Below are 23588 nucleotides of genomic sequence, written 5' to 3'. Positions count from 1 at the left end.
CAGTTTGAAACAACCCTCACTAAATAAATACACGAGCAAGTCTTTAAATACAGGATGCCTTAGGTATTTCTTACTATAAACAGTCTAAGTAACAGAACTCTCTACTTTTTCCAAGGGTCGCATGGGGAAATTGGGCCAAAAAGAATAAGCTTAAAACACTACAAGGAGACGTGTACTGACCTTTAATGCCTAGATTTTAACATTGTTTCTGTGGGCATATAAAGGTATTTCACGCTAAGCAAAGCTCAGGAGATGCCCAGGATACAACTGACAGAAACTGAGAGCTCTGCCTCCAGGCTTCTTGATGCGTTCCTGTTCTGCATACCTTCCAAGGGAATCATAGAATTGCTTAGTTGGAAAAGACCTTTGAGATCATCAAGTCCAACTGTACTCATCCGCTACTAAACAATATCCGTCATCCACCCATTTTCTAAATTCCCCCAGGGATGTTGACTACACCACCTCCCTGGGCAGCCTCTGCCACTGCCCTTTCAGTGAAGCAGTTTTTCCCAATGTCCAATCTGAACCTCCCCTGGTGCAGCTTGAGGCCATTCCCTGTCATACTATCGCCTGTCACTTGGGAGAAGAGACCAACACCCACCTCACTACAACCTCCTTTCAGGTAGCTGTACACAGTGATAAGGTCTCCCCTCAGCCTCCTCTTCTCCAGGCTAAACAAACTCAGCTCTCTCAGACACTCCTCCTAAGGCTTGTACTCCGGCCTCTTCACGAGCTTCATTGTCCTTCTCTGGACACGCTCCAGCCCCTCAATGTCCTTCTTGTAGTGAGTGGCCCAAAACTGAACACAAGATTCGAGGTGCAGCCTCACTGATGCTGTGTACAGGGGGACAATCACTCCCCTGGTCCTGCTGGCTGTGCCGTTTCTGATACAAGCCGAGGTGCTATTGGTGTTCTTGGCCCCCTGGGCCACTGCTGGCTCATGTTCAGCTGCTGTCGACCAACACCCCCAGGTCCTTCTCTGCCAGGCACCTTTCCAGCCCCTCCTGCCCTAGCCTGTAGCACTGCACAGGGTTGTTGTGTCCCAGGTGCAGGACTCGGCACTTGGTCTTGTTGAACCTCATCCCGTTGGTCACCGCCCATTGATCCAGCCTGTTCAGATCCCTTTGCAGAGCCTCCCTACCCTCCAGCAGATCCACACTTCCACTCAGCTTAGTGCCATCTGCAAACTTACTGAGTCTACACTCAATCCCCTCATCCAGGTCATTGATAAAGATATTGAACAGAACTGGACCCAGCATGGAGCCCTGGGGAACTCCACTTGTGACTGGCCTCCAGCTGGATTTAGCTCCATTTACCACGACTCTTTGGGTCTGGCCATCCATCCAGCTTTTACCCAATGGAGGGTGCGCCTGTCCAGGCCAATGGCAGCCACTTTCTCAAGCAGAATACTGTGAGAAATGGTGTCAGAGGCTTTACTGACGTCCAAGTGCACTACATCCACAGACTTTCCCTCATCCATTAAGTAGGCAACTTTGTTATAGAAGCAGAGCAGGTTAGTTTGGCAGGACCTGCCCATGCTGACTGGGCCCAATCACCAGGTTGTCTTGCGTGTGCTGGGTGACAGCACTAAAGATGACCTGTTCCACAACCTGGAGAACAAAAACACAGGGAAGGACACTGAACAGTGACCCCACTCTGTGGGAAGCAATATATCTCCCTAAATTGAAACAACAGTGGGTATACTTGCCTTTGTAAACCAAGAACACCCTTCTTTTGGATACAGCAACTATGGAACAATATAACACACTAACCTTCAGGTTTGTATGTATCATAGATTCAATAAAATCACTAGGTTGGAAAAAAGCTTTGAGATCAATTCCAACTGTACCTGTCTACTACTAAATCTTGGCCCCAAGCACCTCATCTATCCGCCTTTTAAACACCTCCAGGGATGGTGAATCAACCACCTCCCTGGGCAGCCTCTGCCAGCGCCTGATAAGCCCTTCTGTGAAGAAATTTTTCCTAATGTCCAATCTAAACTTTCCCAGACGCAGCTTGAAGACATTCGCTGTTGTCCTATCACCTACAGCTTGGGAGAAGAAACCAACACCCACCTCTCTGCTACCTCCTTTTCGGTAGTTGTAGAGAACAATAAGGACTCCCCTCAGCCTCCTCTTCTCCAATAATGTTTTTCTTTTCAGTAAAGGAAAAAAGAAAACAAGATGGATGAAAGCTAGTGGCTTTTGCACCAGCCCCTTTGCACATCAGGTCCTGACACATCTTTACAGAGTAAAATATATACAGACACACACACATATACATATATACTACATATTACATATATTTATATATGCACACATACACAAACACAAACAACTGGGCATCTGCTTTTCACGTTCCAAAAAAAGATGACTTACGTGGAAAACCTAAGCCAAAAGGCTTATTTTAAACCTGAACAGGCAACCCGTTCCTAACAGGAGCCATTTCCCTACACACCCCACCCCACTCTTTCACAACATTTTGATTTTTAAATTCCTTTGTGAAGTCTTGCCTTTGTTTAGATTATAAAACCTTTGTGGCACTAACTGCTTTTCTTTTCCATAAGTACCCAGTTTACTTCTGGCATCTACAAAATAAATCACGGGGATGGAGACACTGGTTCAGTGTTTCCAAAGCCCTGAGCGCAACCTTTTCCAGCGAAATGTTTAAGAAAGGAAAAGGAGAAAGTATCACTTGCTGACACATCATTTCATATGGCTCACTAGAGACGCCTGCCTCAATCTGATAACAAGATTTCCTGTACTCCATACAAAGCTGGCAGAGATGCCTTAATATTGACAAGCACAAATTGCACACTTGAGTTTTTGTTAATTGTTTATGGACTGAATAACCAGCATTTCTTAAAGAAACAGAGCAGAGACCTCGGGCCTCACAGTAAAGCTTTGTATATCCTCTTTTTAATGGCTTCTCTTTAAGAAAACTGTCTTCGTTTGGGTTTGCCATTCTCCTAATAGCATTCGCATTCTAAGTTTTTTTTAGTTAGGGAAAATCAAGTAAGGAAATAATGCAAAAAACATAATAAACAAATTATTTTTTCCTGAGTCAAACTGAACACAATAGAAGCAAAAAGTAAAACAAGCTTAGTTTTTCAAACAACAAAAGGAACAGAAGTCAAGATGGGTGTAAAAACTGATCCTTAGGCAGGGAAACAGACAGCTATATAAAAGACAACAGAGCCATGCTGATTTATATCATCTTAAGAGCTACCTCACAGCTGGTTTTTGGGGGGGATTGTTTGGTTTTTGTAAACACCTGGCTCCTCTTTCAAAGTACGTACTAAAAACAAACAGCAAAGTCCTCATATCAACAGGAGCAGTAAAGCAGCACACAAACCTGTGTTTCCTTGGATGTCCCCTGCCTTGGTTAACGCCAGGTAAGAGAGCAGAGTGCAGTTATTGCCCTGACCAGGCGCAAGTGGCTGCTGCAGGGAGTTGCCTGTGAAGACCACTCCCCAGTTTACGTGGCTGATATCAGAGCGTGACCTGTTGTGTCCTGGCTTGAATGTGGAGGCTTCCTCATTCTGCACCAGGATGTCATTCACTGAGCGAGGCCTGTCTCTCCTCCGTTGACAGATATTAAAGATGTTAAAAGCTGCTGTCTCCCCTTCCCCTGCCCAAGCGAGGCCATCAGCAGCTGTTCCCCTCTGCACCACACGCTGGTCTTTGGCAGGGAATGCTGTCTGAGCTTTGGTTTCCAAGAGGCCATTTTTGCAGTGATCCCAGATGAGGCTACTTTTGGCTAAGGATGCAACGTTCCTCAGATTCCTGCTCTCTGTTATCTGATCAAATACCTCGTGCCCAACCAGTTCGGGGACCTCCTGTACACCGTACACCTCAGAGGGCTGCACAATCTTTTCAAGCTTAGTATCAAAACTATTGAAAAAGTCTTCAGTCACTTCCAAGGCAGGGCTAATGTCATCAACTTCAAGAGCCTCCATATCCTACGCTGCAGGTGTGCCCAAGGTAGCACGATGCCTTAGGAAGATACCACACCAACATCCAGGGAAAGAGCAGCTTCACATATGTCCTTGGCAGAACATTAACTTAAGAGATGGTAGGGCAAATACATTCACCAACCACAGTCCTTAGTGGTGGAAAGGAACCGAATCAACCCGTCTTCAGATGGGAGACTTAACATCCATCAATCAAGTAGGCTACCGTCCCTCTAGGAAATGAGCTCATAGCGACAGGCAGTACCTGTAAAGCAAAGCAAAACATCACATCAGCAAGGGCCTTTTCCCAGATAAATATATTTAATCACACCACTCCTTTCACAGTCCTCTTGATTTTACTTTCTCCTTCATTTGGCACCAACACTATTTGTACAAAGAACCCCTTTGGTGTTTTGTTTTTCATTGTATGTGAACTCTGCGTATTATCACTTCTTGAACCGGGACCTGCTGAGAGCAGGATGGGGCACCAGACAGAGGATGCCATTCGTTAATCAAGCTTTGGAAAGCTGCACTGAGAGGTGGTACTAACATCACAAATGCACACCTAGGGAAGGCTTAGTACAGGTACCCATGGAGCCATAAGAGAAAGCTGAGAAATGAAGCATTAGTAAAATAGGCCAGCCATCCTCAAATAGTTTGCCTTTTTCTTCCACATTGCTTGTACTCTCAATTTTAGGAGACTACCATGAGTTTTATAGCAGGTACTTTCCCTACGTGTCTGCATAAACAGAACTGTGATATTGCCTAATATATTAATGCTATTAAGACTGCTGCAGAGCACTGCACATAAGAGTTTCTTTCTAGAACACTGCTGGGAACTTAAGCAAAACCATGTGGCAACCTAAGCCCCAGAAAGACAAAGCATCCTACCAGCAAAACAAAACGTACCATATTCTACACCACCACAAATCTGCAGGATAGTGGAGGGCTTTAAGGCTAGAACAGCTGAAGAGCTGTACTGACCCACCTGAACTCATGCCTGTGAGGAGGAAGGGAGTTTCTACTCACTGTGGTGCAATAAGTGATATCTCATTGCTGACTTCTGCTGCACCAAGCCTGCTGCCTTCTAATCTCTCCTCTTGAAGCTCCATCCACCGTGCTGCCACGCTTGAGGGAAGAGCACCGTAGGCATGTTTAGATTGGGGAAACCAGTCAAATGCCTGCAAGCTTTCCGGACCTGGAGACCGGATATTTGTGCTAGTGGGAGAACAGCTCTCATGGCTGCCAAGAGAAATCATGGTACCTACAGCCTCTACAGGCAGAACAACCCAAAGTCAGAGATCTACGTCCCAGTTGTGACCAAATCAGCTCAAGTCCTAGAAGAAGCAAAGCTTCATTAGCTCAGAGTTCTGCCTAGATTAATACACTCTTAACAGAACTAATTAGCCTGGGCAGGGCTGATAATTAGCAGCTCATTAGCTTGTGAATGCTGCTGAAGTGCTTCCAGGACCCACGAAGATTTACACTTAGCAGGGAAAAACATCTATTAAACAGCATCAAACACAGATAATGCTTCTATCTAAGGGTTGTGGGTTTTTTTAAATCCAGACCAGTCAATTTGCCTAACTTTATGAAGCCGTTTAAACTGGAACCCTTTCTTATAGCAAAACAGAGGAAGAAAGGAGGAGGCCAGCAGCCCCCCAAGAAGGGGGCACGGCATCCTGTAGCACAAATCCACCCCCTCCACAATCATCTGCTGGCTTCCTCCCATCCTTGCTTCAGTTATGGCCACCCACAACATAGCTGTGTTCAAAAGCAGCAGCTCACCCTCCCTCCTAACAAATAAACGGTTCAGACCATGATCTCTGCAACAAATAATCACATCTAAAACTCTGGAAACTTCAGTCTTTACACTGGGATCGTCTCACCTTATCTCTTTGCGAGGATTCATCTCACTAGCTTCATAGTGAACCAGGACCAGGACCAACTTCAACAAGTAAATGTAGAGTAAGACACTGAAGTTAAGAGCCAGAACCACAACCAGAGGGCTGAACATGGATTCAAATCAGAACAGTAAGGGAACAGAGTCTGTGCAACTGTGCCAGTTGACAGCAATGGGAAATAAAGTTATCCAGGGCACATCTGCACTGTCAACTTAATGCAGCAAGGAGTTCACTCTTGAAGCTCATTCCTGCCAGCAACCCTGAACAGCATTCTGCTCCCTGGTACCTTAGAGCCTGGGAGCTCCAGGAACAGGCTAAGAGACGAGATGTGGTGCAACCTGTCCACTTATCCTATATCCTCCTACAGGATGTCTTTAAAGCAAGAATGATATTTTGAAGTTTCAAAACTGCAACAGGCATTGACTTGAACAAAACCAGCACTACACCATCACACGCCAACACTGAAAGCCACAGGCTGGCCCATACAAGGAGACGATTTCACAGTGGTGAACACAGCAGGGAATGCAGCCTTGCTTTTGCTCAAGGGACTGGAGCAACCATCACTCCAGAAGGGCTTGTGACACGCCAGTGAAGCACTTTGGTGGTAGCAAAAGCAATGTTGCTCTGTTCTTTGTTTTAAATCATTAGGAAACATGGAAAGCAAGGAAGGAGAAATTGACACTTACATTTAACAGGTTCATTTTTAAATGCTGGAGGCTTCGTGTGGCTGCATGTATCTCTGGATCCTGTGAGAGCAGAGCTATCCAGTGTCATGAAGCCAAGTATGGTGATGACAAACTACAAACTGACCACATATCCAGTAAGATCCTGAATCACAAGGTCATGAGAAGATGACAGGGCCCTGCATCACAGGGTGCAAATTACAGCACTCATACCTTCCAAACTACTGTTTGCCCTGCTCAATAAAAATTACCTCAACCTCAGTGGTGGCAAGCTCACCCCCCCTTCCTACACCACCAAGAATCTCCTTAGATCAAAGAAAGAGTTGTGCCAGTAATTCCCACTAGCACGGGGATTCTGCAACCACATATCCTTCAGAAACATGATTTGGCATTTTCTGACAGTTGGCACTCAACAAAATTTAATCCAGACTTCTGCATAAAATTGATGCCAAATGAAAGCAACCTCTAATATGGCAGTAAAGCTCCATCAGAACCTCCTGGAAGGAAAACAGTGGAAATCAATTCCTTCACATGAAAGGGGGAAAAAGGCAAACAATAGGATACTATGAAATCCTTTTAAATTACTATGAAATCCATTGTCTTATGCATTGTTTCTCAGAAACACCTGAAAGCCTAAAGCAGTGAATAGAAGAGGAAGAGAGAAGCATCAGCCAAAACTATTGAAGACTGCCAAAGCTACAGGCAACTGTAAGCAAGGATACGTTATTAGAAACAGAAACTTAACAGCTCATCCAGGCCCCCAGAAACTAGCCTTTCTGAAAATAAGTGAAAGAACATGGTGCACTATACTTCGCAAAAACTGGAGGATGCAGGGATTGCAGCAGCTGAAAAACATGCTTTTCTGTCTGTCTAGTGCAGATACAGCTTTCGTCCATCAATGTGGAGCAGTCAGATAATGAATGTGAACTTACAACATGAGCAAAGCCTTTAATACCCTGAGTTTACAGTAGCCACATTACTCATATGGCTGAGGTAAACAGCAAGGATTGCTGGTCTTGCTATGCAGGACACAGAAGTTTGGCTTAGTCAAGATTACTTCCCTTAGAGAAGCCACAAGGACTTAACCTAGGTGCCAGCACAGTCTGACAACAAAGAAAAATCATGGACAATGAATGCCAAGGAACATACACTCGAAGAGATCATTTAACTGCCTGATCTCTGTTTCTGGATCCCCACAAGCCAGGGAAAATATCCAGTTATTGCATAGCAATAGTGAAAAAGCACAGAAGAGGCAAGGGCAGGAAGCAACTCGCAGGTGACACCCATCACCACAGCAGGCACTCAGTGCGTACCCCTAGCATACACATTATGTTAAGGACCATCCACTGTGGCTCAGGAAGGAGAGAAAGATAGAGCCAGTAAGGATTTAGGAACCAGTGACCAAAGATATTAATTTAGCTCACCAATCCACAGGAAAAGTATATGTAAAAGGAACAACTTTAAGTTAGGTTTCCACAGGCCTTATGAGGAACAGCTGAGAGAGCTGGGGTTGTTTAGCTTGGAGAAGAAGAGGCTGAGGGGAGACCTTACTGCTCTGTACAACTACCTGAAAGGAGGTGCTGGAGAGGAGGGTGCTGGCCTCTTCTCCCAAGTGACAGGGGACAGGACAAGAGAGAATGGCCTCAAGCTCCGCCAGAGGAGGTTTAGGCTGGACATTAGGAAAAAATTTTTCACAGAAAGGGTCATTGGGCACTGGCAGAGGCTGCCCAGGGTGGTGGTTGAGTCACCTTCCCTGGAGGTGTTTAAGGCACAGGTGGATGAAGTGCTGAGGGGCATGGTTTAGTGTTTGACAGGAATGGTTGGACTCGATGATGCAGTAGGTCTCTTCCAACCTGGTGATTCTATGATTCTATGATTCAAAGGAAAAAGGGGTTGTGCCACCATCCTAACTATCTGCCAGCTCTTTTCCATGCCTCTCTTTCTTTTGAACTGTACAGGTAACTTCAACTAAGTGTGAGAGAGCAGTAGTGTCCTTAAAGGTGAAGTTCTTGTACTATTGTGTAACACTGGAATAGAAACAGGCCCAAGCTCACCCTCCTGCCAAGTGAAAAGCAGGCAAAACTTAGTCCTTTACCCCGTTTAGAAGGCTATTGCCACCAGGTGGGTCTCTTCAAATTAGCCACAGCACAAGTGGTTAGTGTGAGATGGATCTGAAAACATCATGAAGCAGACAGGGAACGCAGGAAGGAGGAATACAAGGCACCACACAACTTGTTAAGCAGTCTCGTCGGTTTTGATGCTCACAGGACCTCCTCGTCAGTGAACAGGTAATAGAGATGGATAAAACAATCAGTGATACACAATAGATAAATAAGGTGTTCCCCCTTTCTCTCATATTTGGAGAGAGAACAATCAATGATGTGCACAAGCAATGTACTCAGGAGGAAACACATAAATGAGAGGAGCTCCCAGACAGCAAAAGACAGCAAAAGGAGGGTAATACTGTTTCAAGTCCTCCAAGTCTCATTGATTCCAAGTGACTCTTAGGCTCCAATTCCTGGCAAAGATTTGAGTGTTTCTGAGAATTTTATCTCAAGAGCACAAGAGGAGTTTTACAAGTTACCTGTATGCAAATAGAGAGCAGGGGCGCCTCAGCCACTGGAGAGCTGTCCTATCCCCTTCTCAGCACCCTGAAACCTGCTGCGGGAATCAGCTCTGCTTATCTGGTGTTGCATTGCAACTGTGAGCTGAAACACCTATGGCAATAAAGAAAACAGAGAGAAACATTCTTTCAATTGGGTAACAGTCTGGTAGCACAGCAAATTCAAGCTGCCTCACGGACCCTTATTTCTGGTATGTTGCAGGCCTGGGCCACTACAGTCCAGTTTCTGGGCTGTAACAAGCCCAGTCTGAACAACAGGTCACCTGAAGAAAAGATGGATGTACAACCTCCTTGAATACAACCCACTGGGGCTGGAGCAGCTAGTAACTAACGAGCCTTTCTGCTTGTCAGTCTGAGCACCCTCAGCCTGAATGTCTTCCAGTGGCACACTGAACAACGACGGCCTACAGGTTTTGCTGCTACCAGGATTTCTGACAAGCTTGGTGGGTCCCATCAGCCAAGGATGGCCCAGAATCTAAATAGGAGACACTCAGGTCAATCACAGTCCCTGAAGACCACACTCTGCCACGAAGAATCCCTAAAAAAAGCTGGGAAAACTTAGGTGTTACCTCTTAGTTAAGAAGCTGTACTTGTCAGGTGCGCACACGTGAATGGGTAGAAGAGAGAACAAGGATGCACAGATAGCTGACTGTCACACACAAAATCTTTACCATTGCCTACGAGCTTCTATGCATTGCTGGCACAGAATGCCTGCACAAAACATGGAGACTGACAGTGGCAGCACAAAGCAAGGTATTGCAGAGTGCCCCCTTACCAGCACCCCCTGCTCTAACTAGATGGCAGATGATGCTTTTTCTTATTTACAGTACAGCAAGGCTTATTCAGCAAACATTCTCCACCTTGTTCTGACCAGAAGCTCTTTCCAAACACAATGGTGTTGAGGTTTCTCTCCCAGCCAAAAGCCCGCTCCCCCTCAGCTATGCAGGAAGCACAGTATCATAGCTGCTGTGGTTGGAGCCTCAGCATACAATGCCCCCCGTCAGATCCACTGCGCTGTGTGCCATCCACATGTAACCACAGTATTCCTGGGTCAAAATCCTTGCACTCCTGGCAGTTACAAACCCCATGTGTACTGCGGCCAGTTCTCCAAGCAGCAACTGAAAACTCCATTCCTGCCTCATACTCAGTTTGGAAAGGCAACTGATAACTGCCCCTAATTTCATAAAGGATGATAGCAAAGAGCAACTGTCAGCTGGGACTCTGTCCCTGTGCAAACCAGCATATTTTCTTGTATCCTGGCTGTATTTTGTTCCCTTGGCACAAGGCAAGACTTCTCCCCAAGTGATTCCAAACCCCAGGTGATCTACGGCTGTGTACAGCGAGTGAGCAACACAGCATACAAGCTTGTTTGATTAATTGTTTAAATGTCAGGATGAAACGTATAGTGCCTCACAAAGAAGGTAATACTACAAGATTTTTTTTTGTATGCAACAAGGGATCACATTTTCAAAGAGGCTGCCATATGATGGTCAATGGTTGGTTCAACATGGCCTGGATAATTGTCTTTAGATCACATTTTTGAAGCCCTTCTTCAAAAGCCTCTTTCCCCAACACACAAGTGAGAAATCAATCACTTAAAATGTTCAGACTATCCCAACTTTAAAATGACTGACATAGATACCTTTTGACTGATATTCCTGCACAAATCCACTGACAACATTCAGGAAAACCTCAGAAAAACTGGTGAAAAAGGCTTTCTGGTCAGGAATGTTCGGCTATAGGGCTGTAGAGAGGATAACTGAGTGTAAGCATAACCATCTTCAAATTGCAACCCTCCCCCGTTTGCTATAGTCTCGTTGCCCTTTAAAGATGAAATCGCCTGCCAACATTTATCACTGAAGGAGAGCTCCCACATCCTGTTTGCTGGAACCAGGGAGCAGCAAAGAGCAGGAACAGCTGCAATTAACGTGGTGCCTAATTGCAGTCCAGCTAGAAGACCACAGATCTCTTCCATGCTACAGCAAACAAAACAACAAAACAAAATAAAAAGAAACCAAACAAGAAAAGATGAAATGAAGAAAGATGTCAAATGCCACATCCTGTGAGGGGAAGCAGACCCTTAAAGACCATACATGTGCCTCACGCTGTGAAGCACAGATTTTCCCTGGCTGCAGATCTGACCTAGTGCCTTTTACAAGGAAGCTCCCCAGGCATCCTCTCCTCTTGGGGAATGAACACAGCGGTTACAGAACAGCTCATCCAGTGACGAGCACACAGTGATGAACAATAATAAACAATATATAAACACAGTATACACTAATTTTAACTGACCTTCGGAAACAGTAATTAAAACTCTAAGCTGAAAAGCACACAAGAGCCTGCAGCACCTAAACAAAGCGGGTCCAGAGGGTGAGGTGGACCCAGCAGTGTAGGTGGATAGACCACAGAGAACTTTTCTTTTGGAGACTGAATGTGAACACTGAACGTGATAGGTTCTCTGAGATCTTATCTCTGACTCCTTTGCCTAGCAGCCATCTGACACACATCCCTGTTGGCTGGGGAGCACCTCCCAGTAATGAGGGGCTGTATCACTTCCCGTGGATGAGTAACCATCTCAGTAGCCGGACTGAGACTCCGGAAAGGATAAAGGACACTCAGCAAGGAAATGAACAGAAAGCAAAGCAGGCTGAGCAGAGGGGAGTGAGCTGATGGTGACACACAGCCCAGGCTGCAGGCCAAACCCATCGGCCCCTTCAACGTCCGTGCTGGCTGACCTCGCAGTGAAGGATATCAGGCACAGGGGAACAGAGGCTCTCCGAGTCCTAGCGCTGCCCTGGAGATCATCCAGACAAACTCTCCAAAGTGACACTTCAGGCACAAACTCCACGTGGACAAATGGAAGGAAGCAGTGCCATGACTTGGCCTGAGGCACAGATATGTGATCTTAACATAACTGTAGTCCCAAAAAACAACCCAAGGGAGGAGGAATAATTTCTATGCTTGGGTTCATTTGCTTTGTGTGTACAGGTTTGTTTAAAGTGGTATAACCTGCATTTTACATGCTGCTCTTTGACTACAAGAATTCCTGCCTGTTCTGCACAGCAGACAGACAATACAAAAGAGCCTGTTACCTCCTGAGCTCAGCACAGAGATGGGAAAAGGGTACCAGAGAGGGGTGATAAAATCCTCACCCAGTACAGGAGGAAATGTGATTGAACTGGACATTCAATAAACAATGAACAACATATGACTCAGTCTAATATTTCTACCTGTATCTGCCACAACGTACCAGCTTGTCTCCTGCTAGGATGTGGAGAAACTTTGTATATGCCAGGTGAGAGAAAACTTTCTTTTAAAAAATAAACATTTCTGGTTAATGCAAACTGAAATTCATAAATATCTCCTCACTCCGCACTTTCTAGAGTTACACTGAAGGGAAAGACTGCCAGGCCTTATCTTAAAAGCTTGACTTTGGTTTTTATAAAAAAAAAAGATGAAAAATTAGGGCAGTTTGACCTCACGAGTTCTCAACAGAAATAAAGGGCACACTTCATTCTCAGGGATGTTGTTCCACCAGGACTTATTTACTGAGACTGCTGGAAATCATGCTGTTGAGCTCTCAGCTCTTTTGTGCAGCAATGTCCTGCTGCACCCACAGGTGGCTGCACTTAAGTACTGAAGGACAAACAGAAGGAGGTCTGCCAGATGAAGACATTTACCTCCTTATAAGAAGGACTCGGGGACAGTAAGATACCTTGGGACCTTTCTAGATAAAGACCTAGCTAGTATAAATAGCAGTATAACTAAACCCTCTACCATCTATGCCAGACTACACAATTAATTTTTACTTAGCTCTGCAGAGTAGTTGCTTTGAGTAGAAGTAGGAAGCAACAATCAGGCTCCAGCAAAGCCCAGTAAAACCCCACAGCTGGGAATAACATCTGCCATCACCCCAGCGGCCAGAAGGAGGGTAAAAAACACAGCAGCTCCTGCAAGAACACAGGATACGTTCCCTCCCTGAAATCGTCACACAGCCATAAGAAAATAGACTTGACATCCAAATCTGTGCAGCATGCAGCCTTCTGAGTAGCCTCAATCTGTAGCTGTAGCCAACTCCTCTCTTTAACGTGGTACCCAAGTTGCTCAGCTGGGACAGTACAAGCCTTTGTGCAGTGGACCTGGAGTTACCATAACTATTAGTGGTTGAATACGGACACTGATGAAAAATCAGCGTTTAATAACAAACTCGTTTTCAGCCTCAAACTAAGCCCTCCTCTTGTCTTTCAAACAGCCACAACCACAGCGGTTTGGCACATTAATCATCAGGGGAAGAGGGGCAGGGGAAGCAAAGAAGCAATGATCCAAACAATGATAAAATTTGGCAAACTACCGCAACAACCCTGCTCTCAAGCGCCAGCTGCCCTGCCACCACCCCTGACCCTGCAGGCTGGTTGTAACCACAGGTACTGCCAAAAAGTCATGTCACTACTCAGCACAAATGCTTCCTCTCTTCTAAACTGAACTACAACTTTATTACTGAAGTTCTCAGCAAAAGCCCAACAGAAAGCTCAGAACATTTGCTGAAACCGAAATGTTTACAGATAACATGACTTCAGTCTAAAAAGGTTCTGCAGGAATCATGTATTGAGCTACTATAGCCTGATGAGATTCTTCATTCCGCTATGTAGTGCCCTGTTTCACATTTTACGTTTCCTTTTCTTTTTTTAAATCCTAGGTTTAAATTCACTAATTTTGGATAAACAAGGCTTGAAAGCACCAAGATGAAAATTATTGCTGCTTAAAGCATGTGAGCATTCATCCTACTAAGATTTGGGTACTTTCTTATTCTTACATAGTATGACTTTTCATAGTTGCTTGATGGCATTATGCAGCGCCTACAATTAGGTTTGTCTGTAAATCTCTGCAGGATCAGGGCCACACCTGGCCCCGCTGGCAGTAGAGAAAACGGATCAGGAGCAAGTCACCTAATCTCATCTTCCTGCCCTTCTGTGCCTCTCTTGTGAGACCTCATCTGGAGTATTATTTCCAGTTCTGGAATCCTCAAAATGAGGACATGGAGCTCTTGGATGGGTCCAGAGGAGGGCTAAAAGGATGATGTGAGGGCTGGAGCACCTCCTGTATTAGGACAGGCTGAGAGAGTTGGGGTTGTTCAGCCTGGAGAAGAGAAGGCTCTGGGGAGATCCTATAGTGGCCTTCCAGTACCTGAAGGGGCTACAAGAAAGCTGGGGACGGGCTGTTTACAAAGGCTTGTGGTGACAGGACGAGAGGCAACGGGTATAAACTGGAGAGGAGCGGATTTAGACTAGATATAAGGAGGAATTTCTTCACAATGAGAGCGGTGAGGCGCTGGCCCAGGTTGCCCAGGGAAGCTGTGGCTGCCCCGTCCCGGGAGGTGTTCAAGGCCTTGGGCAGCCTGGGCTGGTGGGCGGTGTCCCTGCCCACGGCAGGGGGTGGGCTGCACGATCTTTAAGGTCCCTTCCAACCCAAACCATTCTGTGGTTCTATGACTCTAGGCTCTCACCTGGCAGCGCCGTGCCGGTGCTCGGGCAGCACACGTTCCCCACGGACACCCGCTCCCGCCGGGCCCGGCTGAGGTCAGGAGGCGCCCCCCAGCCGCGCTGGGACTCTCGCTCCGCAGCGGAGGCGCCGCCGCCCCCTCCCCGCCGCCATGCGGGGAGCCTCACCTGCCGCGCCCCGCGTCCGCCGCAAACACGGCCCGGCCGCCGCGGGAAACCGCGCCGCCGAAACAAGGTTCCACCCCAGCGCGGGGCCGGGAGCCGCGCAGAGCGGCAGCCGCCAGCCCCTCCGGCTCCGTTCGTGGGCAGCTCCATGGGCTCCCGACACCGAAATGCGGGCAAATCATCTCTCCGTGACTCGTTTTGGAGCTTTAGAAAGCGAGCGTTCTTTATCAGCCTGGGCAACGCGAGGGAGCGATCCCCATCGATCCTGTGCAGCCAGACAGGAGCTGGGACAGAATGGATTGCCCACTCACAGGCACGTGGATAAACGTTCACGGAAATCTTACACGCATTCTGTTACTTTCCAAGGTCTAATTTTAATGTTATTATGAACTTCACAACAGCCAAAACGCTGCTAATTTGGACCTGGCTCCAGCTCTGCTTGACCTTGCATTTGAGATGGGGAAAGGCTGCAAGCAGAGGTGATCACAGAAGACACGGCTGTTCATAGAATCATAGAATCACCAGGTTGGAAGAGACCCACCGGATCATCGAGTCCAACCATTCCTGTCAAACACTAAACCATTCCTCTTAGCACCTCGTCCACCCGTGCCTTAAACACCTCCAGGGGAGGTGACTCAACCACCTCCCTGGGCAGCCTGTTCCACTGACCAATGACCTTGTCCATGAAAATTTTTTTCCTAATGTCCAGCCTAAACCTCCCCTGGCGGAGCTTGAGGCCATTCCCTCTTGTCCTGTCCCCTGTCACTTGGGAGAAGAGGCCAGCTCCCTCCTCTCCACAACCTCCTTTCTGGTAGTTGTAGAGAGCAATGAGGTCTCCCCTCAGCCTCCTCCAGGCTAAACAACCCCAGCTCTCTCAGCTGTTCCTCATAAGTCCTGCTCTCCAGCCCCTTCAACAGTTCGTTGCTCTTCTCTGGACTCTCTCCAGAGCCTCAACATCCTTCTTGTGGTGAGGGGCCCAGAACTGAACACAGGATTCAAGGAGTGGTCTCACCAGTGCCTAGAAATCAAAGATATTCCACTTTTTGTAACAGTAACTACCACTTGTATCACTCCAAGGACCCAGAGCTTCTCGCTTCCCCTTAAAAATAATAATGGGAAACCCTGCAGCTTTTCCTGTATAAACATAATGGGTAAACCTGCACCTCTCCATGGGTAAAGCTGCTGAGATTCCCAGGGAGCTGCTACTTGACCTCAAGAGAGATGGAAACCAATGTTTAATAACAAACTCCCTTTGAACCTTAAACTAAGCCCTCCTCTTGTCTTTCAAACAGCCAGAACCAAAGCCAAATGCTAAATGGCTTTGTAACACTCCCAGCTGGAAGCACACTGAGGTGCAGGCTGCAGGCAGCAGCGTGGCTGAGTTCATACCACCACAGGGCAGCAAAAAAGATCTCCAGCACAACCTGATACCCGAAGAAAACAAGTAGTTACAAGGCAATTAGGAATCCTGTATTTCATCGGAATGTAGCATGGCACCCCACCCAAAAATACATTCCCTGTAAAAATAACCTCCTGGCGAGAAATACCCATGTGTGGGGATACCCATGATCAGGGATGAATCTGGATTTTGGTGTCCGGTGCACACAGATCAGTTCCAAGAAGGAGCACATACACGTTTAAAATCCCAGGCGCTGTGCAGTTCCACAGACTGCGCATCCCATGGGAGCCAACGGTGCTGCGCTGAGCAGCAGGGACAAGGTTAGCGCTGAAAAGTGCCTGCACAAAAGTGTGGTGCTGAATGGAGTTCAGAAAGAGGACTCACATTCCGGAACAAAAGGCAGGTGTTAAGTTACCTTCCATCAGTAGTTTTTCTTCTCTTCCTCACACGCTAACCATTTAGTATATACTGCAAAATGTGACTGGCATAATTAACAAAGCTGTGCTTATATGGGTTATCTCACTTCAGTGACAGAAAGGATGAATGAGAGCCTTGGTACAAAAAAAATACCAGTTTATCTGACTGCAAATTAATTAATCTTGGCCTCTACAAAAAATATATTACTAGAGCACCATACATTTGAAGTCCTGCTCCTAAAGATGAATGGGTTCTTCACTGGTTAACAGTCAAAGATTGATCTTCTTATTCTAATTCAACTGTATGCGCTACAATCCCTCAAAGGAGGAGGCAGGATCATCATTTGCTGTGTTATTTATTGCCATCCAGCCTTTTCTTAAATGGTACTGAGACATTTATCTCTTGGGCTGCTAAGAAAGAAAGAGGCTTGCTAGGACTCCTGGGTCTGACAATGCTTCAAAGCTTGGCTTCTGCTGACTATGAACTACAGGATCCGTTCTCCACCCTGCACAGCCAGACTGGAGGCACAGGGCACGCTGAGCCATCACTTGTAGGGACAGAAATGTCAGAGGAGGAGAGCAGGTGGGCACAGTGCGCTGCACTCGAAGAGAAGTGTTAAAATCCCTCCCTCCCCTGGTTCTGATCTCGCCATTGAAGAGAAATTGCCTGTGTTTAAAACTGTTAAACACTCATACCCTTGGTAGTTTCCCGCAAAGTGGCCCATATATCATTTTCCACCTGTGGAAAGGTGGAACCTTTCCACCTTCCACACTGCAGAAGAGGATAGACGATGTTGCTTTTTATGGGAGGACAGCACAGAGGCCTTGTTCAAGAACAATCACCTTTCTGCTCAAAAACAGACTCCCAGAGACACTTGGCAGCAATAAATGTGGAAGGACAGTAGCCGTGTGCCATGAAATCAAAGCAACCCCAGTTGTCCTAGTACTCAAGTCAAGACTGCAGCATTCCATGCAGTCAGGCACTATTCCTGAGCCACTCTCTCTCCTACAGCCCATGGGGCTCCTCGAGACCCTGTTTGCCAAACACATCCAGGCATTGTGCAATGCTCAGCATTTTGTTGTGCAGGAGATGGGAAAAGCACCTCCTGCCAGGGCTCCGAGCAGTGCCACACTCTTCCCTGGGGCCAGCCACTACCAACCCTCCCCTCCTTCCTTGCAGCATTGCCTTGAGCACTGCAGGACTCTTGAGGAAATGGTGTGTTTCCCCCAAGAAGGAAGGAACACATAGTAAAAGAGGATGATACTTAATTTTGCTCTTCTCGGCCCCTTAAGAGCCCTTTTCCCAGCTCTGCATATTGATGTCCATTCTTATCTGCTGGAAGCCTTTTGCAATGGTACTGGGATAAGTAACACTTTATTTCCTAGGCAAAATGCAATTAGCATGCACCTTTCTTACACTGGCTGCTAGGGAACTGTTCAAGTGGCATAAAACAACCGAATCTGAGAACAGGTGACTACGTTTTCTTCCTCTGGTCTGGTAGAGAGTTCTTTTCTTATAGACTGTATGCCAGTATAAAAGAATAAAGGACCAACCTTATCCTTCAAAGCTTGAGGATATCACACACTAATTCTGAAGCAACATGAACCTTGGAAAGGTTTTTGTTGTTATTACCATATATACTTAAGAATACAAGTTCCAGATTTTGCAGTTTTCATTGTTTAAGCAGATCACCATCCTCCAACATGAAATCATGAGCTGTTTCAAGCAGGATATACTGGTTAACGACATAGTGGTGGCTACTGAACAGAATCTTCCACACAGCTTGACTTCCAGCCATCTGGTGGCTAACTGTATGAGTAATCAAACTGTGCCCTCTGTGTCCACCAATGAAGACATCAAGGGAGTAATCTTCCTTCTACTTGGAATGTTTCAAATATCATCTTTTTCTTAGCTTTTTTGATCACTCTTCTGGAAGTCTAGACTGTGAACAGCAAAACATGGAGAAAATGGCTCTACCAGTAACACCAGAAACTTAACTCAGCTGCTTTCCTTGCAGAACTGAGTGCTGTTCTTAAGATCTGAACATCTCCCGTAAGTACCGTAGAATGATCCTCCAAAGACCAGACTCTGGTACCATGTATTCCTGAGTTTGGCTGCTGTTGATAAGAATCTAAGCATCTTTCTCAAACCAGGAAATGCTCAAGACCCCTTCAAGCACATCCTTTGTTGGCAAAACGTGGAAGGAGCAATGCCCATGGACAGACTTGCCACTTCACACCAGCTGAGCGTCAGACCCACTGTCTTTCCCCACTGCCTCTGATGAAGGAGCCTTATTTCACACATTTTAATTACTGACTCCCTACATAGAAGCTATTACCTCACAGAAAGGCCGCTAACTGGCACATTCAGCACAAGATGAAACCTTTCCGCTAAATGTTCCTTGAGTTTATGTTTGTGAAAATAAATATCATCAGATGATTAAATTAAACACCACAGCCAGCCTGGCTATACACTATTTTCACTTCTCATGCAGAAGGGGAGATCAAACGTAAAGGCTCAGGTAGAGTTCTTTCCAACTCCTCTACGTTTGGCTGGTAGCTACCTACTGAACACATTAATTAACTCCTGCTTGGACTGTGCAGCACAAAATTAACTGTCCCTAAATCGGTGGTAGAGCCATTTTTGCGCATCTGGAGGTGGAGGGATGACCTGGGAGAGAGCTGGGGTTGTTCAGCCTGGAGAAGGCTCTGAGGAGACTTTATAGGGACTCGAAGGGGCTACAGGAAAGCTGGGAGGGGCTGTTTACAAAGGCTTGTAGTGATAGGATGAGGGGCAATGGGTATAAACGGGAGAGGGGCACAGTTAGACTGACATAAGGTGGAATTTCTTCACTCTGAGAGTGGTGAGGCACTGGCCCAGGTTGCCCAGGGAGGCTGTGGCTGCCCCATCCCGGGAGGTGTTCAAGGCCAGGTTGGATGGATCTTGGGCAGCCTGGTCTGATGGGAGGTGTCCCTGCCCATGGCAGGGGCGGGGGACTGGATGATCTTCAAGGCCCCTTCCCACCAAAACCATTCTATGACTGTCACCTCATTTCCACTGCACAGTAAAGCAGAAGCACAGCCTGACTCTGATTTCAGGGACTCGCTCCCCTCGTGCAGTGGGGCAGGAAGGGAGCTGTGCTGGGGGGCAGGAGGGGGGCTGTGCCGAGGGACAGGAGGGGGGCTGTGCCGGGGGGCAGGAGGGGAGCAGGAGGGGGGCTGTGCGGGGCAGCCCAGCCCCGCTCCCCCCGGCCCCGTGCTGCAGCCCGGCTATTCTTGCGCTAATGGGATTGGCACCGCTTAGAGCGCTCTGCGAGGGTATTGTCCGCGGCCGCGGCAAGAGAAACATTATTCAAAGGCCATTCAGGCCGCAAAAGAAGCGGCGGAGCAGAGTAATTATCGGAGACTCTCCATTAACGAGGGCATCTTTGCTCTTTGTCTGTGTGGGTTTAACAAGGGCCTCTAATGGGGCCGGGGGAGGGGCAGCTGATGCTTCTAAACAAACCCCCCCGGCCGCCTCCCCGCCCGCCCGGGGCGGCCGCGATGGGCTCCGGGGAGCGGATCGCCCAGCGCCCCCGGGGACCCGCAGCCCCGACCGACCCCTCCCCAGTCACCCCTGACCCTGCCCGGCTGCACGCGGCGGGATGAGCGGCCCTAATGAGGGGGGACAGCGCGGATTAAGGTCCCGCAGCCAAACGCGGGGCTGCCGCTGTCCTTCACCCGGTGGCCGCGGGATGCGGGGCGGGGGGGGGGGGGGCAGTGATCGGTGATAGGAGTCTGCAAAGAGCAGGAGCAGAGCAGCCTCCCCTCCCCGCGCCCCCGGAGAAGGGACCCAGCACGGGCAGGTGTCTCCTTCCTTCTGGCTACGGGAGCTTCGCTCGTGATGGAGAGATGGACTGAATCATAGAATCACCAGGTTGGAAAGGGCCCCCAGGATCATCGAGTCCATCCATTCCCATCAATCACTAAACCATGTCCCTCAGCACCTCGTCCACCCGTGCCTTAAACACCTCCAGGGAAGGTGACTCAACCACCTCCCTGGGCAGCCTGTTCCACTGACCAACGACCCTTTCCGTGAAATATTTTTTCCTGATGTCCAGCCTGAACCTCCCCTGGCGGAGCTTGAGGCCATTCCCTCTTGTCCTGTCCCCTGTCACTTGGGAGAAGAGGCCAGCACCCTCCTCTCCACAACCTCCTTTCAGGTAGTTGAAGACAGTTGTAGAGAGCCTCAGCCCCCCTCCGGCCCTCAGCCTCCTCCAGGCTAAACAACCCCAGCTCTCTGTTCTCCAGCCCCCTCACCAGCTTGGTTGCTTTTCTCTGGACTCGCTCCAGAGCCTCAACATCCTTCTTGTGGTGAGGGGCCCAGAACTGAACACAGGATTCAAGGAGCGGTCTCACCAGTGCCGAGTACAGAGGGAGAATAACCTCCCTGGACCTGCTGGTCACACCATTTCTGATGCCATTGGCCTTCTTGGCCACCTGGGCCACTGCTGGCTCATGTTCAGTCATTGTCAACCAACACCCCCAAGTCCTTCTCCAGGCAGCTTTCCAGCCAGACTTCTCCTAGTCTGTAGCTGCACAGGGTTGTTGTGCCCCAAGTGCAGGACCTGGCATTTGGCCTTGTTAAACCTCATCCCATTGGACTTAGCCCAGCGCTCCAGTCTGTTCAGATCCCTTTGCAGAGCCTCCCTACCCTCCAGCAGATCCACGCTTCCACCTAGAAAAGTCAGTGAAAGACAGCATGAACCTACATCTCTAGATCCTTGAGAGCCACTCTCGGGAACATGCAGCTAAAACTGTTTTGAGGGCTCCCACACTCCCCCCACCAATAACCCCTACTTTCTGGCTACGGGCACTTAACTCGTGATGGAGGGATGGACTAAAGCAAAAGCCAGGGTGAATCTGTGTCTCTAGATCCTTGAGAGCCACTTTCGGGAACATGCCGCTAAAATTCTTTTGAGAGCTCCCACACAGTCCCCACCTTCAAACACCAGTTGTGAGGGGCCAGCTGCTGAGGCTGTTTGGAATATTATGGGGTCAGACACACGCTGGTCACTTAAACAGTGAAATGCGGATGAGAGCTCTCACGAGGTCTCTGAAAAAGGCAGCATTCAAGCAGTGAGCTGTTATATATAAATGTGCATATATAAATAATGAAAAAAACGGCCTTTTTCAACTACAGTGTGCAAGGTGTTGTGGATACAAAGTTGAGAACCGCTAGACTAATTTTATCCAGTGAAGAAAGTAAATAACAAGAAAAGGAAATACTTCCTTCAAGTTTATGCAGGTCTCTTACCGAAGCCAAGCCCTGGAGACTGTGCTATTCTATGTGCTTCAAATGATGCACCCCTAATGGACTGTTGTACAGTGCAACTGGCCCAGGAGTGGCTGAGACAAAGCCGCGTCTGTACGTGCGCATGTCAGCAGCCCCAGGTGCCCCACCTATCATACCAGGACAGGCTGAGAGTTGGGGTTGTTCAGCCTGGAGAAGGCTCCAAGGAGACCTTACAGCGACCTTCCAGTACCTGAAGGGGCTACAAGAAAGCTGGGGAGAGACTGGTCGCAAAGGCTTATAGTGATAGGATGAGGGATAATGGGTATAAACTAGAGAGGGGCAGATTTAGACTAGATATAAGGAGGAATTTCTTCACAATGAGGGTGGTGAGGCACTGGCCCAGGTTGCCCGGGGAAGCTGTGGCTGCCCCATCCCTGGAGGTGTTCAAGGCCAGGCTGGATGGGGCCTTGGGCAGCCTGGTCTGGTGGGAGGTGTCCCTGCCCATGGCAGGGGGGTTGAAACTAGATGATCTTTAAGGTCCCTTCCAACCCAAACTATTCTATGATTCTAATGTCAGTGCTGCCTTTTTTGTTCAGCTGAGGTAGGGAATGATGAACTTCTCTGTAGAGGCATCCACCCAGCCCTCTCCACTTAGGTGAATGTCCTGGTGTCCTAAAGGTTTACCACAAGCAGAGGAAGAAAGCTAAGTGGAAACTCCTCACTGCTAAAATCACAACTCAGGTTTGAAGAAAGACTCCACAGAAAATTTCACCCTTGTTTCCTGAGGGCTTGGTAGTTCTGAAATTTTCATTATTTTGGCCTTTTCCTTTCAACATTTCACCAGTAACTGCATCTCTTCTAACAAAAGAAACTTTTCATAGGTGCTCCTCCAACTCATCTCTATAAGATCAAAACACCTCAGAACAGCCTTGTGAGTCAAAGAGAGAGCAATCACCTTTACACAGAGAGCTAAGTCGCAGGGAAATTAAATAACAATACCTGAGGTCATTCTTGGCAGAACTGGGAAATGGATACAGTTCTTTCTCCAGAGTCTTACTCCGGTGTTCTCAGCTCCGCGGTATTCCTTCTCCCTCTTTTGAAATGCCTGGAGGATCGCACTCCTGAAACAGAAAATCAGTCTTACTTTTCAGCATTTCATTCTTCATGTCAATCACAGTTCATATTCTCTTTTAGAAGAATAATCATTAAACATACACAGAGGAACTGCCTTTGCCTATGGATTGCGCATTCTACATGGCAGAGTTGATACACTGATACATAAAGCAATGGGGTTACTAGGAGCACGTGGTTTGGCCTGTGGTTGGCGTGGAGTTTGCTTCATGAGCATCTTTAAATGTCACCCTTCCTTGGTCACTAGCAGATAACACAGCCAGCTTTGTTGCAGACAAAGACAATATTTGAACAAAGCCAAAATAACGACTCAGAAGGGAGAACCAAGATCCCGTTGACATCGAAAGCAAGGGGAAATGAATAGAGAGGTGCAAATTGAGAAAAAATGCGTTGGTTTATGGCTTAGAAGATAACACAGAAAAAGCAATTACAGAATGGGAGAGGAGGGATGGCTAAGGCAGTCAAAGAGATTTGGCATGAGAAAGAGGAGCATTAAGAAATATTCAGTGAGCAGCTTCTGCGTGGCAGGCTGAAGCGAAATG

The 23588-nt window shown here is 47.5% G+C and overlaps 1 protein-coding gene across 3 annotated transcripts in view; it reads right to left on the bottom strand.

The window, feature by feature from the left end:
• PLEKHM3 (pleckstrin homology domain containing M3) overlaps positions 1–14795 on the bottom strand; it is a 91507-nt gene extending 76712 nt beyond the window's left edge. The window contains exons 1-3 of one of the 3 annotated variants that reach the window (XM_069860838.1): positions 14666–14795; positions 9124–9256; positions 3355–4217 (exon numbers count right to left, since the gene is read on the bottom strand). In XM_069860838.1, coding sequence (XP_069716939.1) covers positions 3355–3958 — 604 coding nt within the window. In that variant the 5' untranslated portion in view covers positions 3959–4217; positions 9124–9256; positions 14666–14795. Of the gene's footprint in view, positions 1–3354; positions 4218–6542; positions 6629–9123; positions 9257–14665 lie in introns of those variants that run through there. The other 2 variants (XM_069860841.1, XM_069860840.1) reach the window with 2 other exon arrangements.
• Between the last annotated feature and the right edge of the window lie 8793 nt (positions 14796–23588).

Source organism: Phaenicophaeus curvirostris, chromosome 7, assembly GCF_032191515.1.
Source record: "Phaenicophaeus curvirostris isolate KB17595 chromosome 7, BPBGC_Pcur_1.0, whole genome shotgun sequence".
Lineage (NCBI taxonomy): Eukaryota > Metazoa > Chordata > Aves > Cuculiformes > Cuculidae > Phaenicophaeus > Phaenicophaeus curvirostris.
This window is presented reverse-complemented; position numbering and strand designations above follow the sequence as displayed.